This window comes from Pteropus alecto, unplaced genomic scaffold (genome assembly GCF_000325575.1).
Source record: "Pteropus alecto unplaced genomic scaffold, ASM32557v1 scaffold78, whole genome shotgun sequence".
Lineage (NCBI taxonomy): Eukaryota > Metazoa > Chordata > Mammalia > Chiroptera > Pteropodidae > Pteropus > Pteropus alecto.
The window spans coordinates 5,800,906-5,826,172 of NW_006443124.1; the positions used below are offsets into that span (position 1 = coordinate 5,800,906).

The 25,267-nt window shown below is 55.1% G+C and overlaps 1 protein-coding gene across 2 annotated transcripts in view; it reads right to left on the reverse strand.

Moving 5' to 3' along the window:
- Window positions 1–261: 261 nt before the first annotated feature.
- The window catches only part of CXXC5 (CXXC finger protein 5), a 32,325-nt gene continuing 7,319 nt past the window's right edge, over window positions 262–25,267 (reverse strand). Inside the window, exons 1-4 of one of the 2 annotated variants that reach the window (XM_015598210.1) lie at window positions 15,041–15,051; window positions 10,156–10,158; window positions 2,000–3,082; window positions 262–505 (exon numbers count right to left, since the gene is read on the reverse strand). In XM_015598210.1, the coding sequence (XP_015453696.1) occupies window positions 461–505; window positions 2,000–2,917 (963 nt within the window). In that variant the 5' untranslated portion in view covers window positions 2,918–3,082; window positions 10,156–10,158; window positions 15,041–15,051 and the 3' untranslated portion in view covers window positions 262–460. Of the gene's footprint in view, window positions 506–1,999; window positions 3,083–10,155; window positions 10,159–15,040; window positions 15,052–25,267 lie in introns of those variants that run through there. The other variant, XM_006923039.3, reaches the window with a different exon arrangement.

Consider the following 25,267-nt stretch of genomic DNA (forward strand, 5'->3'; position numbering starts at 1 on the left):
GAATCAAAGGAAGTTTAAATGAGGGTGGAGTTAAACTGTGCTAAATTACAGTAGTGCTTATTAGTAACTAGATTTCAAAAGGTTACAGAAAATTTACATTCTCTACACAAAACTGCATCTCCTGCACAGACAACATCGACATTGACACAGGAAGGAAACTGATTGTCCATTCTTTGCCCAGGAAGTCTCGGTACTTTATAGATTCGTCTTTACCTCTTTTTTTGTTGTTGTTCTTCTGAAAAAGCAGTTAAATTTTTTTTCTTTTCTTTTTATACTAGGGACGTGGAGATGTTAAAACGACAACAAAAAATATATATATAAAAACAGGAATGAAATCTGTGAGAGAATATTTTTGGTTCTAAAGACGGGTGCATCCGTTTGTCTTCGCCCGAATCCCTTGCCGGAGACCACACGAGCAGTGACATTGCACGGAGAGGGCAGCTTTGGATTCCCGCCGCCGTCACTGAAACCACCGGAAGGCGGCTCCCGTCGGAAGCATCACCTTCTGGCGGGGGCGGGAGACAAAAACAAGGAGAGAGTTCAGTCAGGGTCCGGCTGGGCCTGGTGCAAAGACGCTCCCCCGTGGAAGGCCTCATGGCGGAAAGATGGGCATGGAGTAAAGGCAGCCACCCCATGAAGTTCCTGCCATCCTGGTCAGGCTAGAGAAGGAGCCTTGACCTACTGGGCCACCGAAGGGCCCGAAGCACCCTGAGGCCTCCTGAGCCATTGTGCCCAGGAACTCTCCTTCCAGACAGGAACAAACACCCCTTTCCCTGGTCCAAAGGCCACAAGCGCCAGGTGGTGGTGGTGCTTCTGAGAGCTGTGCGCACATTTCTGTCACATGAACATGTAAGCATGTGCACTGGACACATATATGAATGTGTACCCCAAGCTCTGCCAGTATGTAGCGTGTTTGGAACTGCAGTAGCGAAGGATACTTGCTGTGTTTATTGAGAGACTGCATCTATAATAAGACTATGTGCATTGGGCAGGGGTATGTGTGCGTATGTGTCTACACTAGACAAGGGTGAGCACCTTTGTGTGCCTATAGGTGTGTTCTGTGGGCAGGAGCGCAGATATATGAGTTTTGGGGCTTGGGGAGCAGGTAGCCACAGCTCAGATGCCAATATTGTTTTCCAAACATTCTGGACATTTGTGTCAAGCCCACTCGTAGAGGGGTGGGGATGAGCACGGACAGCAGGCTGAAAAGATGCTTTTGTACCCAGGCCTGGCACCATAGCTAAGCTGCCACAGCTGGAGGCACAGTGACAGGCCCTGCCATGAGGGTGGAGAGAAAGCAATATAGGAACTGTTTGGGCTTTTTAAAGCCAATCCAATAGTGGACAGGCCATGCCCACCCCCTAGCCCCAGGCTCACCCCCTAGCCCCAGGCCCATAAGATCCCTGGCCATTAGTTGTGCAACCAGACTGATCTTGGGGCCCCAAGACACCCCAAATCTGTCAACTAGGTGCCTAGATCCAGGGTTCTTCCAGGCCTCAGAGCAGGGTGGTCAGCATTAGAGCTGCTCTATTTTTGGGTGGCCTTGGGGAAAAGTCTGGGCTCTGAAGGGGCAAGTGAAGGGGTTAACCCTCAAAGCCACAGGGTCCATAGGACAGACCTCATCAAATGGGGCAGGGGAGAGTCTCAGAATCTTAGGTCATGGAGAAGCAGCTTTAGGACACATCTGAAAGTCAGAAACTTAGGACCCAGAACTTGAGGAAGGGGTTCAGAATGCCGGGGTCTGGCTGGTAACCCTAGGCCCCTGCCTGGGGTTTTATGCTCGCCCTGCAAACTACAACCTAATGGGATCTCAGGATGTGGCTCTGACTTCTGGGGCAGTGAACTGGTGTCTCGAAGACTTGGCCTAGAATCCCAGACCCAGGAATTCGCTGGGCGACCCCAGATCCTCGCCAGGAAAGGTGGAGTTGGGGGCTGGGGGTGAGTTTGGACGGCCAGACAGATGCAAGAGCCCACACACCTCCCTCTAAGGCGCCGTTACCTCCAGAGCAGCGGAAGGCTTCTTTTTGAGTTCCTCACATTTTCTGAACTTGCAAATCTGATGGCCAGTCTTTCGGTTCCTACAACTGCTGCACTGCTCGCAGTTGATGCGCCGCCGGCAGGGCGCGCACATGCCGCAGCGTTTCCGCTTCTTCTTGCCCGAGCTGATGGCAGAGGCCAGCTCACCCTGCATGGGGTACTCAGCCAGGCCTGCCATGTGCAGCGCGCTCTCGGCCAGGAACACGCCCGCTGGGGTCATAATGAAGAGGCCTGGGTTGATGGGGAAGGCGCCCAGGTAGGGGAAGTCGGACTGGCCATTGAGGGCTTCGGCACCCGCCACAGCCTCCATGTCGGGCAGGCCTGCGCCTGCCTCGCTCATCAGCGGTAGGTGCTCCTGCACCACGCGCTTCAGCATCTCCGTGGACTGCGCAAACTGCTGCAGCGTCAGCTGTCCCTCGGCTGCCAGCTCCGTGGCCCGCTCGGCCTTGCTCAGCAGGCTGGCCACAGCACCACTTTTGTGCTTTGAGGTAGAGTTGCTTTTGTCCACAGCCATGGCTGCCGCCAGGTCGTGCCCATTGGCCAACAGGGAGGCAGCGGCTGCAGCCGCAGCAGCCTTTTCGGCAGACTCCCCACCCATCATGCTGCCACCACCACTGCCCCCACTGCCCCCGAAGGAAGAGTAGTGGGAGAGAGGACGGGAGCGACGCAGGCTCTTGTTGAGGGGTTCGCTGATGATGCCACTCTTGTTCCGACGCTCGGGGGGTGGTGCATCATCCGCCACCGAGGCTGGAGTAGCAGCGGCTACCGCTGCACTCTTGTCGGCCACTCCTGCCTTTGGGCCGCTGCCACTGCTGCCATTGGCACTGCTGCTGCTGCTGCTGCCGCTGGTGTCCTGGGAGCCACTGCTGAGGCTCGACATGGTGGGGCCGAGGCCCAGACCCCGCTGCTGGGGGAGCCTACCAACTGCGGGGGGCGGGTGTCCTCAGTTAAGCCCGGTTCCTGCTGCCTACAACAGAGATGCCTGGTGGGCCTCGATGCTCAGGGCAGGTACATGGTCAGGTGTCCACGTGGAAGTATCTTCACTCTGTCAGGACAAGAGGATGCAGGGTCAGGGCAGTGGTAAACATCTCCAACACCACTACCACCACCACCACCACCAATGACCATATTGCCACTGTAACAATGACAAGCCTGAGTAGGAATTTAGTAAGTGCTGCCCCGCCCTCCCCATGAGGAATTTTTTATCTGTACTATCTCAGTTAAGACTCATTAGAACCCTACCAAGTACTGGTTAGTGATACCCTATTTAACAGATGAGGAAGATAAGATATAAGAGAAGAAATGACTAGCCCATGGATACACCAAATAGCCCAGTCTTTACAGCCAGACCTGTCTGCTAGAGTCAGGGAGACAGGATGGGAAGAGGTAATCCTTCTTGAGCTGAGGGTAGGAGAGAGCTGGAGATGTTTATTAAATTTGAGGGGTTATAGAATCATCTTCCACTTCCTAATCTTCCTTCCCTGACCCAACTACAAAAAGGGGTTGGAACAGCTTCTAAAGAGCTTGATGGTATAGACCAACATGTGTGGGAAGCTGCCCTATTTCCTTATTGGATATTCCTATAACGCATCAATTATCTCGCAGCTCTGACAAGACCTGCAGGTAAAGGAAATGGTTTACCTTTAATAAAGTTTGCCAAATAGAGCTCAGAATCCTTATTTCAAGGAGCATGTATCCTCCTGAAAGAGGGCAGGCAGGATACTGTGCCAGAGGACAAGCCTTCTGCAAACGTGCGGGACATGCTTGTTCACACATTGGCACACATTTCCTTCTCATTCTCAAACTCAGACCCCACCCTGGTCTCTATTCAGGCCTCTCACTGCTGTGCTCTGGGCCTAACTCCCAGATGGGACTAGGTGGAAGTCCCAGTGAGAGCCTAGAGCTGGGCTATGGACAGGAGGGACTTCTGGCTAGTGCAAGTTGGAACTGAGAGTAGGTGTGACCCTTCCCAGGACAGAGCCTATTCTGCTCAGGCTCCAAGATGAAGGCACGTGAGCAGCCAGGCTCCTTGGCCAGCAAGCAGTCTGGGAGAAACTATTCCAGATGGAATGGAGTAGTGGCAGTTTCCTCATCAGCCCTGGCTCTCTAACTGTCTGCCTGCCTAGGCCCAGCAATCCCCAGGAGAGAGGTAGGAAGAAAGGGTCAGGCCTGAGCAGCTGGCGGCAAGGGGGAGGCACACATCTGGCGGGGCCTGTCCCACCCTGGGCTTGGGGGCAGCACACACTGTATCTTTGTCCCCAGGCAACCCCACCATCCCCCAGTCACATGACTCAGCCTGTCACAGGAGGTCATTTAGTCCAACCCTCTGCACTTACATAAGGGGAAATTGAGGCCCCGAGGAGGCAGGGCCCCTGCCCCCAGGACTGCTAAGAAGCAGCAACAAAGAGGGCCGAGAGTATGAAAGGGAAACACTGTCCCCAGGGTGAGGGGAGTGGCAGGCGTCAGCAGAAAGCCAGGTACTCCCTGCCCTGCCCTAGTGGGCACCAGCCCACTTAGCTCTTTCCTAGTAAAGGTAGATGAACGGTGAAGAAGAGCTGGGTAAGCGGGCAGGCTGTACCAGCACAAATTCAGGCTGGGTTGTGGGTGCCACAGACATCACAAGTCCCAGTAAGAGGAAGGGGGCTGTATATGCCCAAGGACAGCTATGTTCCACCCTGCTTCCTAAGGGCCAAGCCTAGGCCAGCTCTTCAGTCCCTCTCCTCAGAGAACAGTACCCTGCCAGGCATCAGTGACCCTGGTTAGGTGTTGAGGACTAGAGCCAGTGAGATCAGGGCCAGAGACCATCACCCCAAGTCAACGCACCCAGCCCCTGCTCATCCATGCTCAACTAACACCCCTGGACCACATTCCCAGCAGCCTCATACAGGGGAGGGCAGGCGCCCCCGGGTTGGAGAGCTGGGGAGGGGAGCAGTCTGCGCCCTAGACCCTGTGTGCGTGTCCCCCCCGTCCGCCCCACGGCCTGCTGGCTGGTGGCAGAAATCGATAGCGGCATTAACGCTGCTCTTGCTCTACTCTCCCCTCCCTCCTCCCAGCTCCAGAATCTGGCTCTGCGTGCGGGGCTGGCAGGTCAATTAGAAGTCAGCTCCCTCCGACACAGCCCGGCCTGCGTTCAGGGCTGGCGCTCTGGCTGAGCCTCCCTGCTTTTGTCTCCATCCTGAGTCTCTTGTGGTGGGGACCAAACCTCATGTTCTGTTCCTCTCTGGCCTTCTCTTTGAATCTTTCTGATCTTCCATTTTTCTGTCCTTCCTCAGGGACTACCCTCTCCTAGCCCCCCAGGTCCTGGGACATGCTGAGCCTGGGACCAGAAGACGTGATATGTCATTGAACAGGTGCTGCAGGCAGAACACTGGTTTGTCAGCCACAGAAACTGAAAGTAAGGGATACACAAGGATAACTGTCCTCAAACCCCAGAGTGGGTAAATACCCACATCTAGTCCCCGAGGCCTGGTCCCTATGTTTGTTCCTAATCTGTCCCTGTACCTGGCTCATCAGCTACTTCAGACCCCGGGAAAAGCTGATGCCCCGGTCCTAGTGGACCCTTGACCATAGGATCCTTTTGCCCTCCTCATGGAATGGGAGAACCTAAGAAGACCGTCTCCCAGGCCCCAGTCTCCTACTTAGCAGGGTACACAGCAACCCCTTCCCAGGCCAGGAAGGGCCTGGCAGTGCCAAGGCAGCAGGGGAGGAGCTGGGGCTGCGTTGAAGCGGAGCGGGAATGAGCGGGAGGGAAAGCTGGCGGGCAGGCGGGCGGCGGCGGGCGCATCCATCATCGGCCCTGCCAGGAACGCATCCAGCCCCCAAAAAGAAATACTGCGCCTGAGGAGGGACAACAAAGGGCTCCGTTTCATCAGCAATGCGGAGCCAGCGCCCCGCCGCCCCGCCAGGCGCGGTCAGCCCACAAAGGACCCCTTTGTCCATGCAGGAGCCAGGCAGGCCGGGAGCTGGGACCAGGGTCTGACGGGCGGGGACAGAGTCCAGAGGGGGCGGGTGGTGAGGGGGGAGCCAGTCATGGAGAGCTGGGGGGCAGCGAGGGACATAGGGGCAAAAAAACACAGACAGGTGGTAGGGATAGAGGATCACGAGACAGAGAACTCGAGGGGTGGGTTAGAGAAAGGGGGATTGGAGAGGACAGGGCAAAGGGTCAAGGCTAGAGGACACAGCATCATGGAAACAGAGGCTGGGGGCCGGGATGAGAGAGATCCAGGGCGTCAATCCAGATCAGAAGCTTGACAGTTTGAGAGACACGGAGGCAGAGCTCTGACTCAGGGACCTGAGGACCAAGAGAAAGCAGGTGGATGTGCCCACAGGAAAGGGAAGAAGAGGGAGAGGTTGGGGAGACCAGATGAGACCCACCTCCTCTAGGGCCCATCCCACTCTGGCCCGCGGCCTGGGAGGAGATGGGAGAAGGGGTAGAGGTCAATGGATTCTTGGTCTCAGGGCCTGACCATGGGGCCCAACCTCCTGTGGGCACAAGCTCATTGGCTAAGCTTGGAAGAGAGGGACGGTTGAAGGTGGGGCCACTCTTCTGACAGTGGGGCCACCTCCTACATCTACCCCCAGGCCCTGGCCAGTCCCCAACGGCACAGACCCTTCCTCCTCTCTAACCAGCTCCCACCATCAAGTGACAGGTTCCCTTAACTGACTGACTAACCCTATCAGCTAGCATGTGCTGAACACCTACTGTGTTCCAGGCCCTGTGCTCTTATGCTTTATAGGTCTTCTCTCCCTCGACTCCTCCCCAGAACCTGAGAGATAGGAACTATTAACCAATTGTGGAGATGATGACATAGAGGCCGACAAGTTCAAGCTGTCAGGCCAAGGTCAAACAGCTAGTGCTGTTTAAGGAAGAACTTGAACCCAAAGCTCAAGTGTTAGTCACCACTCTGCTCTGTGACAGCCTTTGCTCACCTGGGCAACTGACAAGAGTAGCCCAAGGCAAAGTGACCAAAGATGTCCCTATCCCCCAGAGTTGTTACCATGCCTGTCACCTTTACGTGGTCAGGGGGCGAGCTGTCCCAGACCCCAGGGGTTTGCCCCGACCTGGAGGACTTGGAAATACCCAGGCAGGAACCTAGAATTCTGGGCCAGTGACGTCATAATGCCAGCTGGCAATGAGGTCATCAGAGGTGGTAGCCATGCCCTCCCTCCACCCTCAGCCCCAGAGGGACCAAGACTCAGCCCCAGCAGGGCTCTGTCCTGAGCCCTTCAGGCCAGATAGCATGTGGAGGGACACTGAGGGGCAAGATAGTGCTGTCCACACACAGGCATGCACACAAGTGGCCGACAGTTTGAGAGTCTAGATGTCCAGTTACACACAGCCCCACAGCCTACCCAATAGCAGCCCCATGCCCTGCGCTGCAGGGAGACAGTACACAACACAGACCCCCGGAGGAGTGTACCCAATGTTAAATGACAGCAGGAAAGGGACCGAGTGAGGCATGAGATGGGGGGCCTTCTTGGAGGAAGGGACCACTAGCCTGTGCATTAAAGATGAGGTTACCAAAGGGGACACAAGCCTGAGAAATGGGGAAGTGGGTGCAAGGTGTGTCTATGAGGCTGGCAGAATCCCAACAGGGCAGGGCCTTGAGACCAAGGGCAGGATTTTTTTAACAGCTTTACTGAGGTATCGTTTACATACTATAAAATTCAGCCATTTATAAGTGTACAATTCAACGATTTGTAGTGAATTTACAGAGTTGTGCAACCATCATGACTACCAAGGGCAGAGTGTGAGCAAGGGGCCAGCCTTTGCTGGCTGGGACAGCCTCCCAGTTATCCCTGCTGCTGAGGGAGGGCCTCCTGGAGGAGGCTATGTTTCAGCAGGGCCTTCAGGACCCTGAGCTGCCACAGCCTGGGCAAGCCAGCTTTGCGGACTTGCATATCCTGGCTCATGGCACCAGTCCCCACACTTTCATGCTCACTCCTGACATCCCTGCTCCACCCTCCCCACCACACACACTCCTCCACCCACCTTGGTGGGCTGGTCTCCTTGGCCTCCAAGGGAGACAATATAGACAGACAGACTGATGGCAGGACAGCTGATGGTAGCGGGGAGTGCAGACCACAAGCTATGGTGGTTGAATTGAGCTGAGCAATACAGTGTGTGTGTGTGTGTGCGTGTGTGTGTGTGTGTGTGTGTGCAGGGGGGTGGTTTCCATCTCTGATTTCCATGATTCAGGCTAGGGAGTTTCCAGAGGGAAAAAAGCCCCACTCAGACCCAAAGAGACATACACGGGACACTAGTCTTGGAGGCTGAGAGAAATGCAGCCCAGCTGGAGAACACAGGGCACATATCTGGCTACGGATGGACACACGTTATAAGGATACCCTGATCACTGCTAGCACCCAGCGGATGGCCCGGGGTGAGACGTGACCTCAATAGCACTAGGGTCTCCCCAAGACTGATACTCCAAAACTGACTCCCAAGGACAAAACATGAGGCTGCAATCATATTTCCTGGACTTCACACTCCCTCTTATGCCCCTCCACCTAGAGCAGGCACACCCCTCACCCTCCTTGCCTGAGGACCGAAACATGCTGCTGAGAAAGCCCCAGGAGTACATGGAGCTCTGGTCTTTCTTACAGAACTTCCAAAATCAGCTGGAGGAGAGGATCAGCCTATTTCATAGACAGGAACACTGAGGCCCCAGGCAGGAAGTATGCCTTGACCTGGGGCTCTAGGAAGTAAGATGCAGAGCCTGAGACATTCCTGGAAGAGTCAAAGGATGAAGAGGACCCTTTCTTGCTTATGTGGCGGCCTTGGGCATATGGCCTCTGAGTCAGTTTTCTCCATTTGTAACATGGGACCATGAGGATAAGAACTAACATGCATGGAGGCCTTCCTGTGTGCCAGACACTGTTCATGCTTTGTCTCATCGAATCTTCATACGTACTTTCTGATGTACTATTATCGCCACTTTTACAGTAGGCAATTTGATAAGTAGTTGTGATGTAGAGAAAATGATGTCCTCCCCATTTAGAGCCTCCCAGATCTTAGCTAACATTTCGCAAAGTGATGTCTGAGCTGACACCAACCTGGGATCAGAGCCCACACCCTTACTCAGGACCTCCCTCCGGGCGGGCCTCACCACAGGCAAGCCAGGGAAGGCTAGTTCAGAGACTCCTGGGACGAGGAACTGGGGGTTGGGGGGAGTCTGTCCTTCTGGGGCTTGGGGTGGGGGATCAGGACTGGCTAGGGGACTGGAGTCCTGAGGCCTGGATGTGCCTCTATCCTTTCCCTTCCTGTTGACTTTAACCAAACCTTTCCCCAACACTGAACCTGCTTCCCATCATGAAATGGAGGGTGGTTCTTGCTTCTCTCCCCATATTGCGGGAGTCATGATCCCCAGAAGAGCCCATGGGGAAGGAGGTAGAGATAGAGAAAAAAAAGAGTCCGGACAGTGACCGCCTCTCACCCTCCAAATCCCAGGAGGGCCCCAGAAGGCCTGAATTGGCCCATGATGTGATTTGCAGATAGGGAAACTGAGGTGTAGAAAAGGGTTTGAGGCGGGTCATAGGGTTGGGACCAAGCCTCAAAAGAAGTGAGGCTTATTGGAGCGAGAGGCATCTAGCTGTCTTCCTCCTCTTTCTTCCAAGACAATATGATGATGAGAGGGCCCAATGAGTGCTTTCTCTCTGCTAAGCATTTTACATGCATTTTCTCACTGAATTCTCTAACTCTAATTAGTATTATGCCCATTTATGGATGAGGCAACTGAGGCTCAGGGAAGTAAAGTCACCTGCTTAAGCTCACAAGGTCAATTAGTGGCAGAGCTGGACTTGCAACCAGGTCTGTGTGACTCCAGGGCCTGGCTCTCCAACACTGGCCAATGGCTCCAAGACACATGGAGGGAGGGGTTTGGCTGGAGGATGAGGCCCTGCTCAGCTCTCTGCCTAGGGGAACCCCCTCAGTTTCCCGTGGGTCCTGGCTCTCAGGCTCTGGTCAAAACACGTTAGAGCACTGTTGCAGAAGTCTGCAGCTGTACCCTAAGGCCCAGGAAAAGACGAGAGGGGCTGCGGGTGGGCCGGACGGGCCAGGCTGGGCCAGAGCTCCGGGCATTCCGGCGGCCTCCGCAGGAAGCAGAATGGGACGGAAACCGGCTCTTGCCTCCTCCCCCAGAATCCTGTGGGCAGCCCAGCCGGGCCGCACAGAGGCCCTCTTTGTGCCTGCCCCAACCCGCCACCCGCGGCTGGACCAGGGTTTTGAGTTTCCTGGGGGGGTGGGGGCACCGCCACTGCTAAACCTCCAGCTACCTCCCCTTCTCAGGGGCAGTCACAGCAGTCCACAGCTGGAGGAGGAAATAAGAGGATGGCCAAGACTACCCCAGAGACCCTGGGGAGCCTGGAGTCTGCCCACATCTCATCCCCCCAACACTTACACACCCTAAAGCCTGGGCTGGAGGTGGGCAAACAGACCCAGAGACAATGTCTAAGAGGCCATCCCCCTGAGCCTGCCCTATCTGTCAGCAGCCACCAAGTCCATCATGATCTACCTAGCACCCCCAATCCTACTCCATCTCACATAAAGAGGCAGGCCAGGTGGGTAGGGCAGTCCATCTGTCAACCACCATTTCCCACTCTTCAAGAACTCTCTGGACACCTCAAACTCACTTCAGCATTTCAGGGGACAAAAGCCCCTTGGGTGATGTAACTGTGCTCAAAGAAAACTAGGCCCCAGGGAGTAAGCTCAGGTTGGAGTATGTATGATCAGGAGCAGCACTATGGACAAGTATATCCGCATGTGTCCACAGAGAGGTGTGTCAGACACCTGTGCATGCTGTGTGCATGAACGTGTGTCTGTGGGGCCGTGGGTATGCCCAGGTATGTGTGTATAGCCTCAGATGTCACTCTGGGTTTGAGCACTGATGTATACATGGGGCTCATATACCAGTATAGGTGCAGGTCTTTGTGTGACCTTCCTGTGAGTACAAGTAATGTGTGTGCTATCTACATCTGTATGCCGGAGAGTGTGTGCGTGTGCATAAGTATAGTGGCTTACATGGGGGCTGGATGTTTGTGGGTTCTTCTGGCCCAAGTATCAACATATCTCTGCCATATGTACACCAGTGTGTGTGTGTGTGTGTGTGTGTGTGTGTACACATACACACTGTGACTAGTATGAAGGCCTCTGAGGGGTTCTGGGATGTGAGTCTAGGGCCACCTGGGATGGGTATGGTGCAGACAGGAAGTGAGGCCAGGTGCTGGAACCCCTATGGAAACAGGAAGCTGCCCGCAGGTGTGCTGGGGCTGTGGTGGGGCTGGGCTCCACCCAGGTTCGGTTTATCCCCCTCAGAAACCAACCCAGGGTTCCATTAGCTGAGAACCTGTCCCAGCCATGAAGGAGGTACCTGCCTTGTCTGCTGTTCAAGACTCAACAGCTCTGGCTAGTGTCTACCCGCCTGCCTGGCCTGAGCGTGGAAAAAACTGGAAAACAAAAGCCCCCAGACCGCAGGCCCTCCCTACAGAGGCGTAGGGGGCGGCAGGCAAGAGGCGGGAGGCTGAGGAGGAGGGAGGGAGGTGTCGCCGCAGCCCCGGAACACAAAAATAATGAGGCGAAAGGGGCCATGGGGCCGAGCCGGCTGGTTCCGGAGTCGCTATCTGACCTTGACAGATGCCACAGCTGGGCGCCTGGAGAGGAGCCGCTGCCACTGTGCTGCAGAATCCCCCCACCCCTGTCACCTCCCCCAGGCCAGGTCGATGGAGGTTCAGGCAGGCCTCAGCCACAGGCAGCCACCCCACCAGGTGGGAGCAGGGCTACCTGCATGTGTCCTAGTCAGGGGCAGGGAAGGGGTGGGAATGTGGGAGGGTATGGAGGCAGGGGAGTGGGGTCAGGGCCACTGTAAGGTACTACAGCCACTGCAAGGCACAAAAGGCAGCAATGGGCTCTCCTGAGGGAACCCTGGCCCTCAGGTGTGGCTCTGTATATGACGAACAGAGCATGTTATTGTGCTGGTGTAGCTGTAAGGCTGAGTGTGTGTGTAGTGAAGGGAAGCAGCATGAGTATCGGTGTGACAGAAATGAAGATCACACTTCTGTGTGTGTCCTTAGGGGATACACATGGCTGGAGAGACAGGCTGAAGTCCCTGAAATGGGAGTGGCCACATCACTCAGGAGTGGGCACTGTCGCTCCCCTACCCCCTCCCAGAGCCATAGCTGTCCTAGCAGGTGCAAGCCATGTTGGGGCCAGGGTTGGGGGGCGGGGAGAGACAAAGAGAGCCACAGGCCTCACCACCACCAAGTTCTGTCACAGCCAGAGAAGTGCCCCTGTAGCCCCCTTCCTAGCCTACCCTCTCTGCCACTGTGGAGGTGGTCTTGGGCATTAGTGATGGGCTCAGGACTGGGCACCACCACTCTGGGGACAGCAGTGAGGGACTGGGGTGCGAACTGCAGGAGGGGGTGCTGGGCTGGAGGTGGATTAGCAATTCCGAGCACTGGCTGCATAATTAAAAAATCATTACGGCAGGCGGGCGGGCGGGCAGGCAGAGCAGAGCCTGAGCGTGTGAGCTCACGCTCAGAGCGGGCGGGGACACTGCCATGGCACTCCCCCTCCCACCGCTTCCCCGAGGAAAAATCCCACCTGCTAATATAATTATGGAAAAACACAAGCACAGAAATTTGGTTTCAGCAAACAATGTGCCTGAGTGCCCAGGGCCTGCCTGGCCTTCAGCACAGCAAGCAGGCTGGTCACTCGTGCCCAGGGCTCTTGGCAGTGAGGCAGGCCCTGCTGGGTTCATACTCCAGACCCTGACCTCCATTCCCCCAGAAGCCTCCAAGAGAGGGAAGTTTGAGGCATATAAAACCCCGCTCCTCAAATCCCAAATCCCAGAGTAAACGAGTCAGTCCTGACAGTTTACCAATGGGGAAACTGAGGCTAAGGAATTTACATAAGGTTGCTTTTTGTGGCAAAGATGAGAGGAAGAGTTGGGTCTCACTGCACCAAGACAACACCTCAGGAGCTCGACACCCACATCCCATCCCTTCCCCTCCACTGTATCCCCCAGCTTCCTTTTAATCATTCATTCCCTCAGCTCTCTCCCTGAGACTGAATAAAACTGTCCAAGCCATGGACCCCAGCACCGCCCAGAGCCTACCCACGTCTATAACCCATGGTGGGGTACGGGGAGCCCCAGCCTCCCAGTTCAGGGACAGGCATCCTGGGTTTGTCTGGGTTAAGCCAGGCAAGCAGAGCTGGCTCCTGCCCCTAGAAAAGCGGCCAGCTCTGGGGCACAGGCCCCAGAACGGCAGAAACAGCCGCCATCACCTCGGGCCTGGAGCGAGCAGCGTGGGGAGGGGAGCCGGCCCTAATTAGTCGGCCTGGGACCCGGGCCGGCGGGCGCCGGGGCGGCAGATGCAGCAGCCAGAGCCATGCAGGCACGTTCGCGGCCGGCCGGGAGGCGGCAGGGAGCCGGGAGGCCCTGGCGCCCTGCGACGCTGTGGGACAGTCAGCCTGGGAAGGCCGGGGCCAAGGAGATTCCTCATCGGGCAGGCCTACCTCCCCTCATTCCTCGGTGCCACCAGGCGCAGCAATTAGAGGCTTTCAAAGTTTGTCCTTAATTGGTTTCATTTTTGCCTCATAAATGATTCATGGCCCTGGAGGTCTTAGAGGTGGAGGGAGTGGCAGAGGAAATTTGGGGAGGCTTTTGCAAGCAGCCAGGCCCCCTACCTGAGATGAGAGAGTGAACACAGTCCTAGCACAGTAGATGACAGGGGCTGGGGAGGCCTTGGGCAGGTGGGATCCTCTAGCAAAAATAAAAACCCAGGCCCTCTCCACGGACTAATTAGAAACTGCACCTTCCCGGTAGACCAGAGCTCTGCCCAGGCCCAGCACCACTGCAGCTGCTGGGGCCCTGGGAGCATGAATAATAATGCGATGGTAACAAAATAACAGTATTAATAGTAATTATAATGATGGTAAACACTTAGGAGTTCTTACTAAGTTCCAGGCGTGCCTTATTTCTTTTAACTATCTTCCCACCAAGCCAGGGAGCAGTACCAGGATTCCCATTTTAAAGGTAAGGAAACTGAGGCTGGGAGAGATTCAGGCCTGCCCTCTGATGCCAGTACTCCACACTTCCCAAGCTCTCAGGCACACAGGGCTCAGGAGCTACAGGCCCCAAAGAAGTCGGGGAAGGTTGTCAGGTCTACAGAAGACTGCAGAGGGCACCAGTAGCCCCAAACCCACCTGGACCAGGTTAGCTCTGCCCCTCAAAAGGCTGTGACCTTGGCTGAGCAATATCCTCACAGGACCTTAATTAGGCCATCTGTGATAGGAAAATAAGAGCCTGGTCCAGCGCTAACTCTGTCAGGGCATGAGATATAAAGAGATGCCATGGACCCCATCCCCAGGGAGCTCCCCTTCTAGGGGGCAGATGGACAGACAGACACATATACAGGATTTAACAGTCTGTGCAGAGAGCCCCAAGCGCTCAGCCAATGGCCTAATGTACTGGGGGATGGTATCAGAGAGAGCTTCTTGGAGAAGGTGAAGTGATCAAAGGAAGCTTCTTCCCTCTGACCCCATATCCAGCTGACACAGGATGCTCAGGGGGCAGGTGTGGCCCACTTAAACCCAAGACTGGGGGTCAGTCCTTGAAGAAAGTACAGAACATCAGAGTGATGTGGGACACAAAGTGCTCAGCTCAGCCTCTCCGTGATGGTTACTTTTTTATTCTGAACCACTATGAAAGGTAAGGCCTATACAATTAACTGCAGGGCCTACTTGGAGCCTGGAGACATCCTGGAGGTGAGAACATGCACCAAACAAATCCAGGAGTGATTCTATCTATACGGACTGACTCCCCCTAGAGGTCCCAGGGCTCTGGGTTGCTAGCTGTTGGTTCTTGGGTGCCTCACAAATATCACCTCTTCTGGTATCCTCCAGCTTTCGTCCCAATCACATGCAGCAGGTTCCTCTCCCCGAATCTGCTGACCTTCTCAGGCTCTGAAGCCTGGTGCCAAGGCCAGACACTTCAAGCAGTTAGACCTCTCTGAGCCTCGCCACAGCCCTCTGAGTATGTATGATCACTGTTGTTTCCCAGATGAGGAAAATGAGGCTCGTGAGAAGCCCAGGGATCTGCTCAAGGCCATATAACTCAGGCCTAAACCTCTTGAAAGTCCATGTTCCTCACCTTGCTGGCCTCCTGCAGGTCAGTATCTCTGACCTGTCCTAGACCACCTCTTGCCCCAGCCCTGGCCCTTCCTCTGTCTGGATAAGACTCTACTGAGCTCACACTCCTCCAGACACTAGAACTTAGGCTGTTGTGGTCAGGGGCCTGCAGAGGGCACAGGAGCAGGGTCCCTATGTAGGCTGGGGAGCCCTAGGGTATGGGGCCTCCTACCTCAGCCCAGCTGGGTCATCCTGAGGACTGGGTGGGGTAGTAGGGGAAGCCCCGACATGCACAAATGTCTGGGGAGGTGGCAGAGGGAGCAGAGGAGGCAGAGGGAGGAAAAATGGTGCCGGGGTAGCAGGGTGAAGGGGGTTGGCCATGTTTTCTGGCCCCTCTCCTTGTGGAACAGAGTCAACTTCAAGGCCCCTGTCACTTACACTCGGGAGCAGCTGCCTATGGGAGTGTAGATCCCTTGGGAAGAAACCTATGCTTCATACACCCCCTACTCCATCCTGCGGGAGGATACAGCTGAGCGACTTGGGCAAGTCACATCCTCTCTGTGCCTCAGTTGCTTCGTCCGCACAACAGGCCAATAATGTCCCTCGAGCCCTTTGGAAAACCCTTTGGGTATAGGTTTAGAGCTTTTCCTCGAGAAAAGGGATTTGGAAGAACTGGATAAAACATTCTGTGGTCTATGTTGGCTGGGAGCGCTTGAGACACTGGGGTCGGTGTACAGTAGAAGCTTGACAATGGCTTGTTAAACATATAAACAAGTGGCTGAATTCACAAGATGCCAAGTTCATCTCAGTAGATCCAGTTGATAAACTCTTTCCAGGTACCTACTCTGGGTCAGAACACTGGTCTACACTTTCCTCCTTACTGTTCACTGCTGCCTGTCCCAGGCCTGCCCAACCAGGTCACTGGGGTCTCTTCTCCCCAGCCTGCCCAGGAAGCTGCACGTCTCAGGCAGGTCAGCTCTGACGTCAGTAGGACCGGCTGGGCATGGAGCCCGCCACCTCCGGAACTGCCAATTAATTAACTTTTTTGAATTAATTTTCCAAGCAAAATTCCATAATTACATCTGTCTCTGTCAGTCCAAGCTGGGCAGGCAAGAGGACCCCAAAATAAGATGGAAAGTAGGGTGAGGGGACTAGGTCAGAAAGGCACTGGTGGCTGGGTTTCACCCCAGCAGGACGACTGCCCAGTGTCCTTATGGATACTGTCTGGGAGGAGGCTGAGAAGCCCGAGCCCCCCGGCCAGGAGTGGGGGACTCAGGGAGACCCATGTCTGCCCAGCTCTTCCTGCTGCCCTCATCCCTGACCCTATACCCCCAAACCACAGTGGGTCTTGGCAGGGCCCAGGAGCAGTATAGGCACTGAGAGGCTGTGGCTGCAGCGTTATAATTTCCCAAAGGGGCTGAGATTAATTAGCTCGCACACAGGCGCAGAGAGAGAGAGGAGAGTGGGAGCAGGGGAGGGCAGCGTCAGGCGAGGAGCTGGCTGGCGCTCCCCCTTGCCTGCCCGCCCAGCAGGCAGTCAGGCGGCCTTGACAGCCTGGGTGCTCTGAAGGTCAGTGGCCAAGCCGGCTGAGCCAGCAGACTGGCACTGTCTCCTTCCCAGAATCCCTGAAACCAAGGCTGGGGGACCTCAACAAGGACAGCCTAGGAATGGGGTACACTGTCACCACCATCACTTGAGTCTGTGCCAGGTGATCTGTCCACACCATCCTAAAGAGGTAGGCACTACAGTCCACCCATTTCACAGATGAGGATACTGAGGTTCAGAACTGAGTGAGGAAGTGACTGGTCAAAGTCATCCAAGTTGTGGATGGTGGCGAGATTAAAATCCAGGTTGGCCCAACTCTAGAGCCCACCCTGCTCCCCCTAGATCCCATGCCAATGAGAGCCGCAGGAGCCTAGGGGACCTGAGGACACCAGTGGAAGGGCATGTGGGTGTGTCTGTCTGTGACTTATCCCTGCCTCAGAGAACAAGCATGGCAGGCTCAATCATTTCTCAGATGTAGAAACTGAGACCAGAAAAGGGAAGTGACTTCTTGTTACACAGCACAGGGCCCCAAACCCAGAGAGTTTGCCCTTCCATTTGAGATTAGCACCAACTTTCAGCAACATAAACCCAACTCAGTGACCTTTAGTGAACCCTGACCCAGAGCCACACTGTGCCTCGTGCTCTCTTTGGCTAACCAGCATACAAATTGGGGGTGGGGGGTGATTATGGCTGTTACTGTGTACAGAAAGGACGGTACCTCCAGCTCAAGGGCATTCTCTCAATGACTCCTTGCAGAAAGGGGAAAGAAGCCCCCAGGAAGGTGAGAGGTTCGGGGGTGGGGGATGGGAATAGTGTGTAGCCATGACCAGGCCCCTAGGTGGTTTTCACAATTGAGATTCCCAGAACCCGTCTGCAAGGAGATCCGTAAGGGGCAGCAATCTGCTCCCCGGGGCATCCTTGGCCCCCTATCCCACTCCAAGTAAACTACTTCCCCTGGAGAAGCCAAGGCCAACGGGGCTCACCCTCCCTAGGCCTAAGGGGTCAGCGGTCCTGAGGCCCTTGCATCCAAACTTGGGGAGTACCCTGAGATAGCAGAGATCCTTAAGAGAGTCAGGGGGCTGGGCATAGGTGGGGAAGGGGCTGGCTCAACTAGGAACTTTACTCATTGTATGTGATAATGGGGGGATGGGTAGAAGCCCCCAGAAGTACAGGCGCAGGGGTTCACACGGGCTTTGGAGTCAGGGTTTCTCTCCTACTCTGCAGGCTCTAGCTTAGGTGACCTTAGACAAGTTACTTGACCTTGGTGAGTCCATTCCCTAGTCTGTGAAATGCCCCACCCCCATCAGGGTCCCAGAGAGGACATTTGTGAAGTTCTCAGTACAGGGCCAGCATGTAGTAGCATTCAATAAATGATATCTGTGTTATTTATACTGTCATCATCAGCCAGCACAAAAGTGAGGGTCAAGGTCAGCCCAAGCCAGGAGTATCAGAGAACCTAAGTTGTGGCCCCAGTTCTGCCACTGTTTGACTTTAAGTCTGAGCGAATCCCTTATGCCTCAGTTTCCCCAGCGCCAGAGAGGATCCCCTCCTCTACCCTCTTACCTGCAGGAACATGGGGAGACGATCGCACAGTATGGGTCTGAAGGCAGCATAAGGAGGGCAGCACTCAGCTGTCCAGGCTTTCACTTCCTTTTCTGGCCTACAGGAAGAACCCACCTATTCTTCCTGACAACCTTTCCTCTTTCCTCCCTGCCCCCCACCCCTAGTCCTGCCTGTTTATGTCGGCACTTCTTCAGTCTCTCAACAGTCCTAATAGTTCTTCTACACAGGTATGTGCCAAGCTCCTCACCACCCTCAAAGGCCCCAACTGCCACCTGGAAGTTCCTGTTTGAGGGAAACTTGTGGCCTTACTGTGTGTTGGGGGTTGGAGGACAAGGGAGGTCTTGGCTCTGTTTCCTCTCATACTGTAAAGCACCCAGGAATGTCTGGACACCCAAAAAGCCTGGGTTCCTCTGTCCTGGGTTGAACCCATTCCCATCCCTCCCGCTCCCTATGGCTCCAAGGTTAGTCTCTTCACTCCCACATCTCACCATTCCCATCTGAGAAGAGCTCTAAAGAAGGCTAAATCCAAGACATTCTAATTAAAGAGTCCGTGTTGTGGGGTACCACTCCCAGGAAAATGCCAGTTTTGGCTGAGCGGACAGGTCGGGGGGAGGGCTCACCTGGAGATCCAGGTGTGATATGGTGAGAATCATACCCACCATCTACTTCAGATCATACAGCTTTGAGATAGAGATAAAGCTCCTATCAATTTTATAGGTGGCAAAAGTGAGGTCAGAGAGGTTGGCAGACAGGCCCGTGATTACACAGCACCCAGTGACCACATCAGGTTTGGAGCCTAGGCCTGTCTAACTCCAGAGTCCATGGCTCAAGAAGCATCTAGTCATTCTGACTGGCCACTGCTGTTTTCCTCAGGATGCTTAGGTCTCTCTTCCCTCCTAGACCACTGTCCAGGCCTTTATGGAAGAGACCTGTGTGGCCAGGAGGTAGAACCAGCCTAAGCCCAAATCCTTACAGCCACCTGCTCCTTGGCCCTTGTTGGGCTGTCTCAATCCTGCGGGCCCAGAATGATCTGTAGCTGGGCCTTAGGTGACTGTGTCCAAAGCCCTTCATGACCATGAAGCCATCCCCTCAGAAGACTCAATTCTCTCATCTGAAAAATGGTATATTTTTCAGTATATGAAAATTGGATGTGCCCCCAGTTCTGCCGAGTCCAGAGAAGGCAGGCCCCAGCCACAATGGGCAGCAGAAGCTTATAGACATCCCTTCAACCCAGCAAATCAGCCCCTCCTTGTACTCAGGCCAGCTCTGCGCCCATTTTGCAGGCCACTAAGGATTAGAAGGAGATAATAAGGGGCTTGGGAACCAAGAGGCAGAGGAAACTGGGTGCCAGGGTGAGCAGGGAGGGTGGGCAGACAGACTCCTGGGGTACAACCCACTAGATCAAGGGAGTCTCATTCTTCCCCCAATCTCTGGCACTCCCAATCTCCCAAGGATCCCACCCCAAGTGGGGGAACAGCTGGCCACTTGGCATTCCCAGAAAATCGATTTTCCATGGCTTTCCTTCTCCAGGCTTTCCTTTTCCTAGCTCCTCTGCATCCCTCTTCATCTACCCGCAACCCACTCTACCCAGAACAGAGTGCCCCATCCTGGAGGGCAGGCTGCTTTAACAGTTCCATGCCTGATATTTGCACCTCCTCCCCAGAGAAGGCCAGCCAGCCTGGAAGACGGGGGAGAATGTTTCCTTCTAATACCCAGAACTCAGCTGTCTCTACACGTCCGAGGGTCAAGCCTCCTTTGTATGAGCCCGAACAGGGGGCATTTGGATGAGAGGAGCGCCAAGTGGTCTGTGTGTGTGTATGCGTACCACACTCTGTTCTGTCAGTGCTCCTGACCCAACTCTTTGGCACCATCTGGGAGTGAGCTGTGGCTTGAGGACAACTGCCTGAGCCTGTGAAAGGTTGCGGCAGACACACAACTGCTTTATGAAGCAGTGTGTGGGGTCCTCCCAGGGGCACGGGACACCAATGTGTGACTGTGTGTGTGTCCATTTGCCAATATACATGCATGTGTGTGTACATACCAGATGCTTAACGGTGAGCGTGCCTCTGGAAAGCTCACAGTGTAGGTGACGGAAGCTGTACCATGCATATCAGTTGTGCGTGCAGGTTGTATGGAACTGTGTGTGCTGAGTGACTGTGTCTGTCCCAAGTATGTGCCTCCGGGTGTGCCACGTGGGGAGTGCGTGAGTGTGCTCTGCCTGCCAGGCTGCAGGGCCTCGTGGGGCTGCTGGGGATGGGGTGACTCACGTCTCCTGAGCTCATCCTGACGCCCGCCCGCCCAGCTCACCCTGCTCTGCTGGGCTCATGGCCGCCAGCGCAAGAAGGAGGGAGGGGGAGGCATGGGCAGACGCAGCGGGGAGGCTGGCTTGATAAATAACCTGCTGCTTCCCCAGGCCTCAGAAAAGGGGAGGCTGCATCATGGGGAGAAGTGAGGAAGGCAGCCCTGGCCCCCCAGGCTCTGGCTGCCCTGGCCCCCACAGCCCAGGCTGCAGCTCCGGTTCCTGTTTCATCGAAACCTGAGCTGGGAAAAGCCTATCGGGTCATCTTGCCTGTCCCGCCGGCCGCCAGGCCCAGGCAAGCTGCCCCTCAGGGGACAAGCCCGCAGCCTGGCCTCCCAGCCAGTGGGTGGCTGGGTGGGGGGAGGATATTTCTGTCCAGACTAAATGCAGCTCCAGGGCTCTGTCTGTACACCCCCCCTCCACACCAACAACAGCTGCTCCCAGGGGCCCTCTGTCTCTGCAGGACTAAATATAGCCCCCCACCCCAGCAGACCCCCAATATTCACCATTCCCCATTGGCTCCACACACCATGAGAGTAGGGAGAAGGCCAGGGAGTCCACTGTGTGACCTTGGGCCAGTGTCTCCCCTCTCTGAGCTCTCAGCTATGTAACACCAAGCATTACTCAGCTCTAGGTCCTAATCTGCCTAACAGGCACTATTGGAGAACAGACCACAAAGGGGACTAAATTGGGGTCTTTGTCCAGGAAGATATAGGCTGAGGTCCCCTCCTCCAAAGTGACTTCAATCAGCTTCAGCAAAAATAACCAGGCGAGCCCCTCCCCAGCAGCTCAAGTACCTTTAGGCTTATAAACACGGCCCCCTTCACCTTGCCTGTTCCTTGTCCAGGCTGGGCAATACCAGGCTCCTCCAATCTGCCCCAGCCGGACCCTGGCCAGGAAACAAGTTGTGCCAGGCTGGGGTGGGGGGGGCGGGCATAGGAGCATGACAGCTGCTATTTCCTGGAGGCCACAGTCGGGCACAACCCGGATTCCTGCCTGGCTCCACACTCTACCAGACAGCCTCTCCAGGCTCCGGCCCTCAATAGGGCACTCCCTGCCCCAGTGTCAGCACCATCATCAAATCCCAGCCAGGGTCACGGTCCCACTCCCCTCACTGTACTGGTACAGTCGGGAAGAAGAGGCTGGAGGTACCTTCTGGACTGGAAACTGTGGTCTCTGCAGGGTTCAACAGGCGGGGGAGGCAGCCCCAGCTCCCCAGCTTCCCACCTCCCGCCTGCCCACCCGGCTGCTTCCCCCAGCCCCACACGCACCAAATTCCCCACATGCCTGTCTGTCTCTGACAGCTCTCGCAAATACTTGGCTGAGCGGGCACCCGCTGTTCTGAGCCCGCTGTGCCTCCTCCCTGCCTTCCCCGGGGGGCTCTGCTGGCGCAGCCAGAGATGGGAGGGGGCCAGAGCCAAGAAGCTTGATGGGCAGTGGGGGGAGCAAAGGCAAGAGGGACCAGTCTCAATTCCGAAGCATCACTCTAGCCCCCAGGCCTGGGGGATTGAGGGATCTGGGAGGCCACTGTGAGCCAGCCCTAGCTGGGAGGCAGCTGCCGACGCCCCCGCTGCCCCCGGAACCTCCCAGGAGGACCTTCCGGAGGCCTCCTACTTGCCTCAGCCGATGAAACAGCATCTGCCACCCCCGCGGCGGCAGCCCCGGACAGGGTGGGGGGGAGGGGGCACCACAAGGCCCCTGGGGAGGGCTTTGAAATCTGGACTATGGCCCAGCCCCTCCTGGCAGCCCCAGCCCCCAACCACAGGCCTAGCCTCAGAGCATGGGGAGCAGGGGGTGTGTTTCAGCCCTCCCACGATGTCAGGGGCACACCTGCCCAGCTGCCAGGCCTGGGATGTCTCCACTTGGACTGGCTGGGGGGCCTTGTTTGCCCCCAGCTACACTCCCTCCTGCTTGCCTTGCCTCCCTCCCAGGAGACCACTGGAGGAAACGCTTCCTGAGAAAGGCTGGGATTTTCCGCTGGACAATGCCTGACTGGCTAGCTCCTTATCTCCCACACCTCATTTCTTCTGTCACCCCTTCAGCCAAATCACACTCTCACCCTATGTCTGCAGGCAAAAAGCCCCCCTCCCCAACCCACCTCTCTGCCATTTGCCTCAACATCCCCAATATCCACAGTACCAGTACATATCCAGGCACAAAGCAGACCTTGAATGAATGACCTCATAGAATAACATCCTCCATTTTACAGATGTGTATACTGAGGTCAGGAAAGAGCCTAGAGAGCTAGGCCTCTCACCTGCTGCTCTCTCTTCTTAAAGGAGACTCTGACTGCAGGTCCCTTCTCTATGCATTTACCCCCACCACAGTTTTTGCCCCAGGAACCAATTCAGCCCTTCTAGTTTACTGGAGGCATTAGGGGACTCCAAGCAGGACTTCTCAGTGCTTTAGGTCCAAATGTCCAGCTGGCTATGTGGGACTACTCTCCCACGGCCCGATAGTGTTCTTGAAAAGAATCCCAACTGTATTGTCTTTGTGATGCTAGACTGTGGGGTACGGCCTCCTCTCCCCATTGCACAGATGGGGCTGCTGAGGCCCCCAGGAGAGGGGGGAGCTGCAGGTGGCCATGAATCAGAGAAGGAGCTGGGAAGCCGCCCGGCCCTGCCGGCTGTTGCTGGAAGAAACAGCCTGCATTTCCTCCTCACACTGGTGTCTTGGGAAGCGTGGGCATCGGGCAGGCGGGCACTGCTGAGAGGACCCCTCCTGTGCCTGCAGGCCAGACGCACTCCCTTGCTGCCTCACTGGGCTCACACAGCCCACTCCCCAAGCTGGCGAGATGTCTAAAGAGCACTAGACCATTGGCAGAACTGGGTTTCTGACTCAGGTTCGTACTCATGTCACCTGAGGGCACCGCAGGGAAGCCCCTCCCCTCAGATCCTCAACGTCCCTGGGTGTCAAACAAGATTGAAACATGACCATTCATGCTTCCCTCCAGCAGTTAAAACCCATGGTTCTGTGATTCTACAATTCTAAGAGGAAAGGGATCCTGACTGAAAATGCCTCTGTTCCAAGCATTCTGATTCTAGACTCCTGTGACTGAATATTCTAGGCCACCAAGATCTGACACTCCAAGAAGAAAGGGGCCAAGCCTCCTGCTATGAGTCCAGCTAATCAATTTCCCATCTAGCTGTAGGTGAAGCAAGAGGCTGGGTCTCTCCCATCAGGGTCAACAGGAACTGGACGTGAGGTTGGGGCTGGAGGATGGCTGTGGGGCTGGGGTAAGAGCTGGTCTAGTCCTGGAGGACAGGCCAGCTCCTCAGAGCACACACAATCACTGATGTCAGGAGGCCCAGCCTTTGCCAGAGCAAGAGTGAGTAGCTAGAGGTTTGTGAGCCTGCACCCCCATCCTGCAGATCAGAGGGAGGACAGGCGTCAGGTCAGGGCTGGTCTCTCTGCTTCTCAGGTTCCAAGCCAAGCTCCACGCTTCATCTTCCTGTCTTTACCACCCACTGCTTCCTCCTTCCCACCAGTCCCCTCACCTCTCAGACTCCCAGGCCAGCCCAGGCCCAGGCTAGCTGGCAGGCAGCCAGCCAGGGCAAAGGCCCCCAAGCCCATTTGATAGACAGAAAACCTGAAGTCCAGGGAGAAGATGTGACTTGCCCTGAGGGCTCAACCCCAATAGCTTACTGGTCTCCAGCCAACATATCTCAGCCCTGTCCCTTACCTCACTTTTCAGGATCCTCTACAGGGCCAGTGGATTTCTACATACCAGTCTGATAATAAGCCGGCCCCCCATCCCAGTGTCCCTTGAAAGCACTCATTCCCACAGCTAATCATCTGGTCACTCATTCATTCATTCATTCTATCATTACCCAACTGGTCAGTCAGCCCATCTCCCCACCACATCCCAGGACCCTTGACAAAGGTATGAGGGCCTCAAGAAGGAAAAAGAATAAAACCTGTAGTCAGAAAACATTTAGGGAGTCCCTGCTGTGTGCCAGGCAGTGTGGAAGGTGCAGGAAAAACCAGATGCAGATCAACCCTGGCTGTCTTCATGGTGTTCGCAGCCGGGCAAGGGCTCTGCCAGGACCCAATCCCACTTGTCAATGGCAAGTCCAGGGGAAAGTCACAGACTCTCCAGCCTCAGTTTCCTCAACTGTAAATGGGATGCTAATAGCACCCAACTCACTAGGCTACTGTGAGAAATAAAGTGAAGGCTAGAAACATAGAGCTAGTTAGCTATCACCATTACCATTGTTATGACTTTTATTATTATTGTTGTTGTTGTTGTTGTAAGAACTGGAGAACAACTGATTATAGAGCAGTAGCTAGAGCTCTTCTGATACTTAACTGGTGCCAGGTACTAGAGTGGGAAGGAATTACTACATCCCATTGCAAGGCTGGCAAGGAGCAGGCTCAAAGGATCCCATAAACATCTGATGAATGAGGGAGTCAATGACAGGAGGCATGGCCCTGCCTCCAAGAAAAGTGTAATCCAGCATGTGTTCATGCGCGTTGCACATATATATATATATACACACAAACACTTCGGTGTGTACAGGTACACAGTTTATACTATAGATGATAATATGTAGCTGACAATGCGTACATTCTTTTCAATAATGTACATTCTTTGCAATAAAAAGATGTAAGGAATACTTTATGATATAGTTAAACTAGAGTTGTTTTCCTTCAAAATATGGTTTGAATATATAAATATTAAACAACAGTTTCTTTAT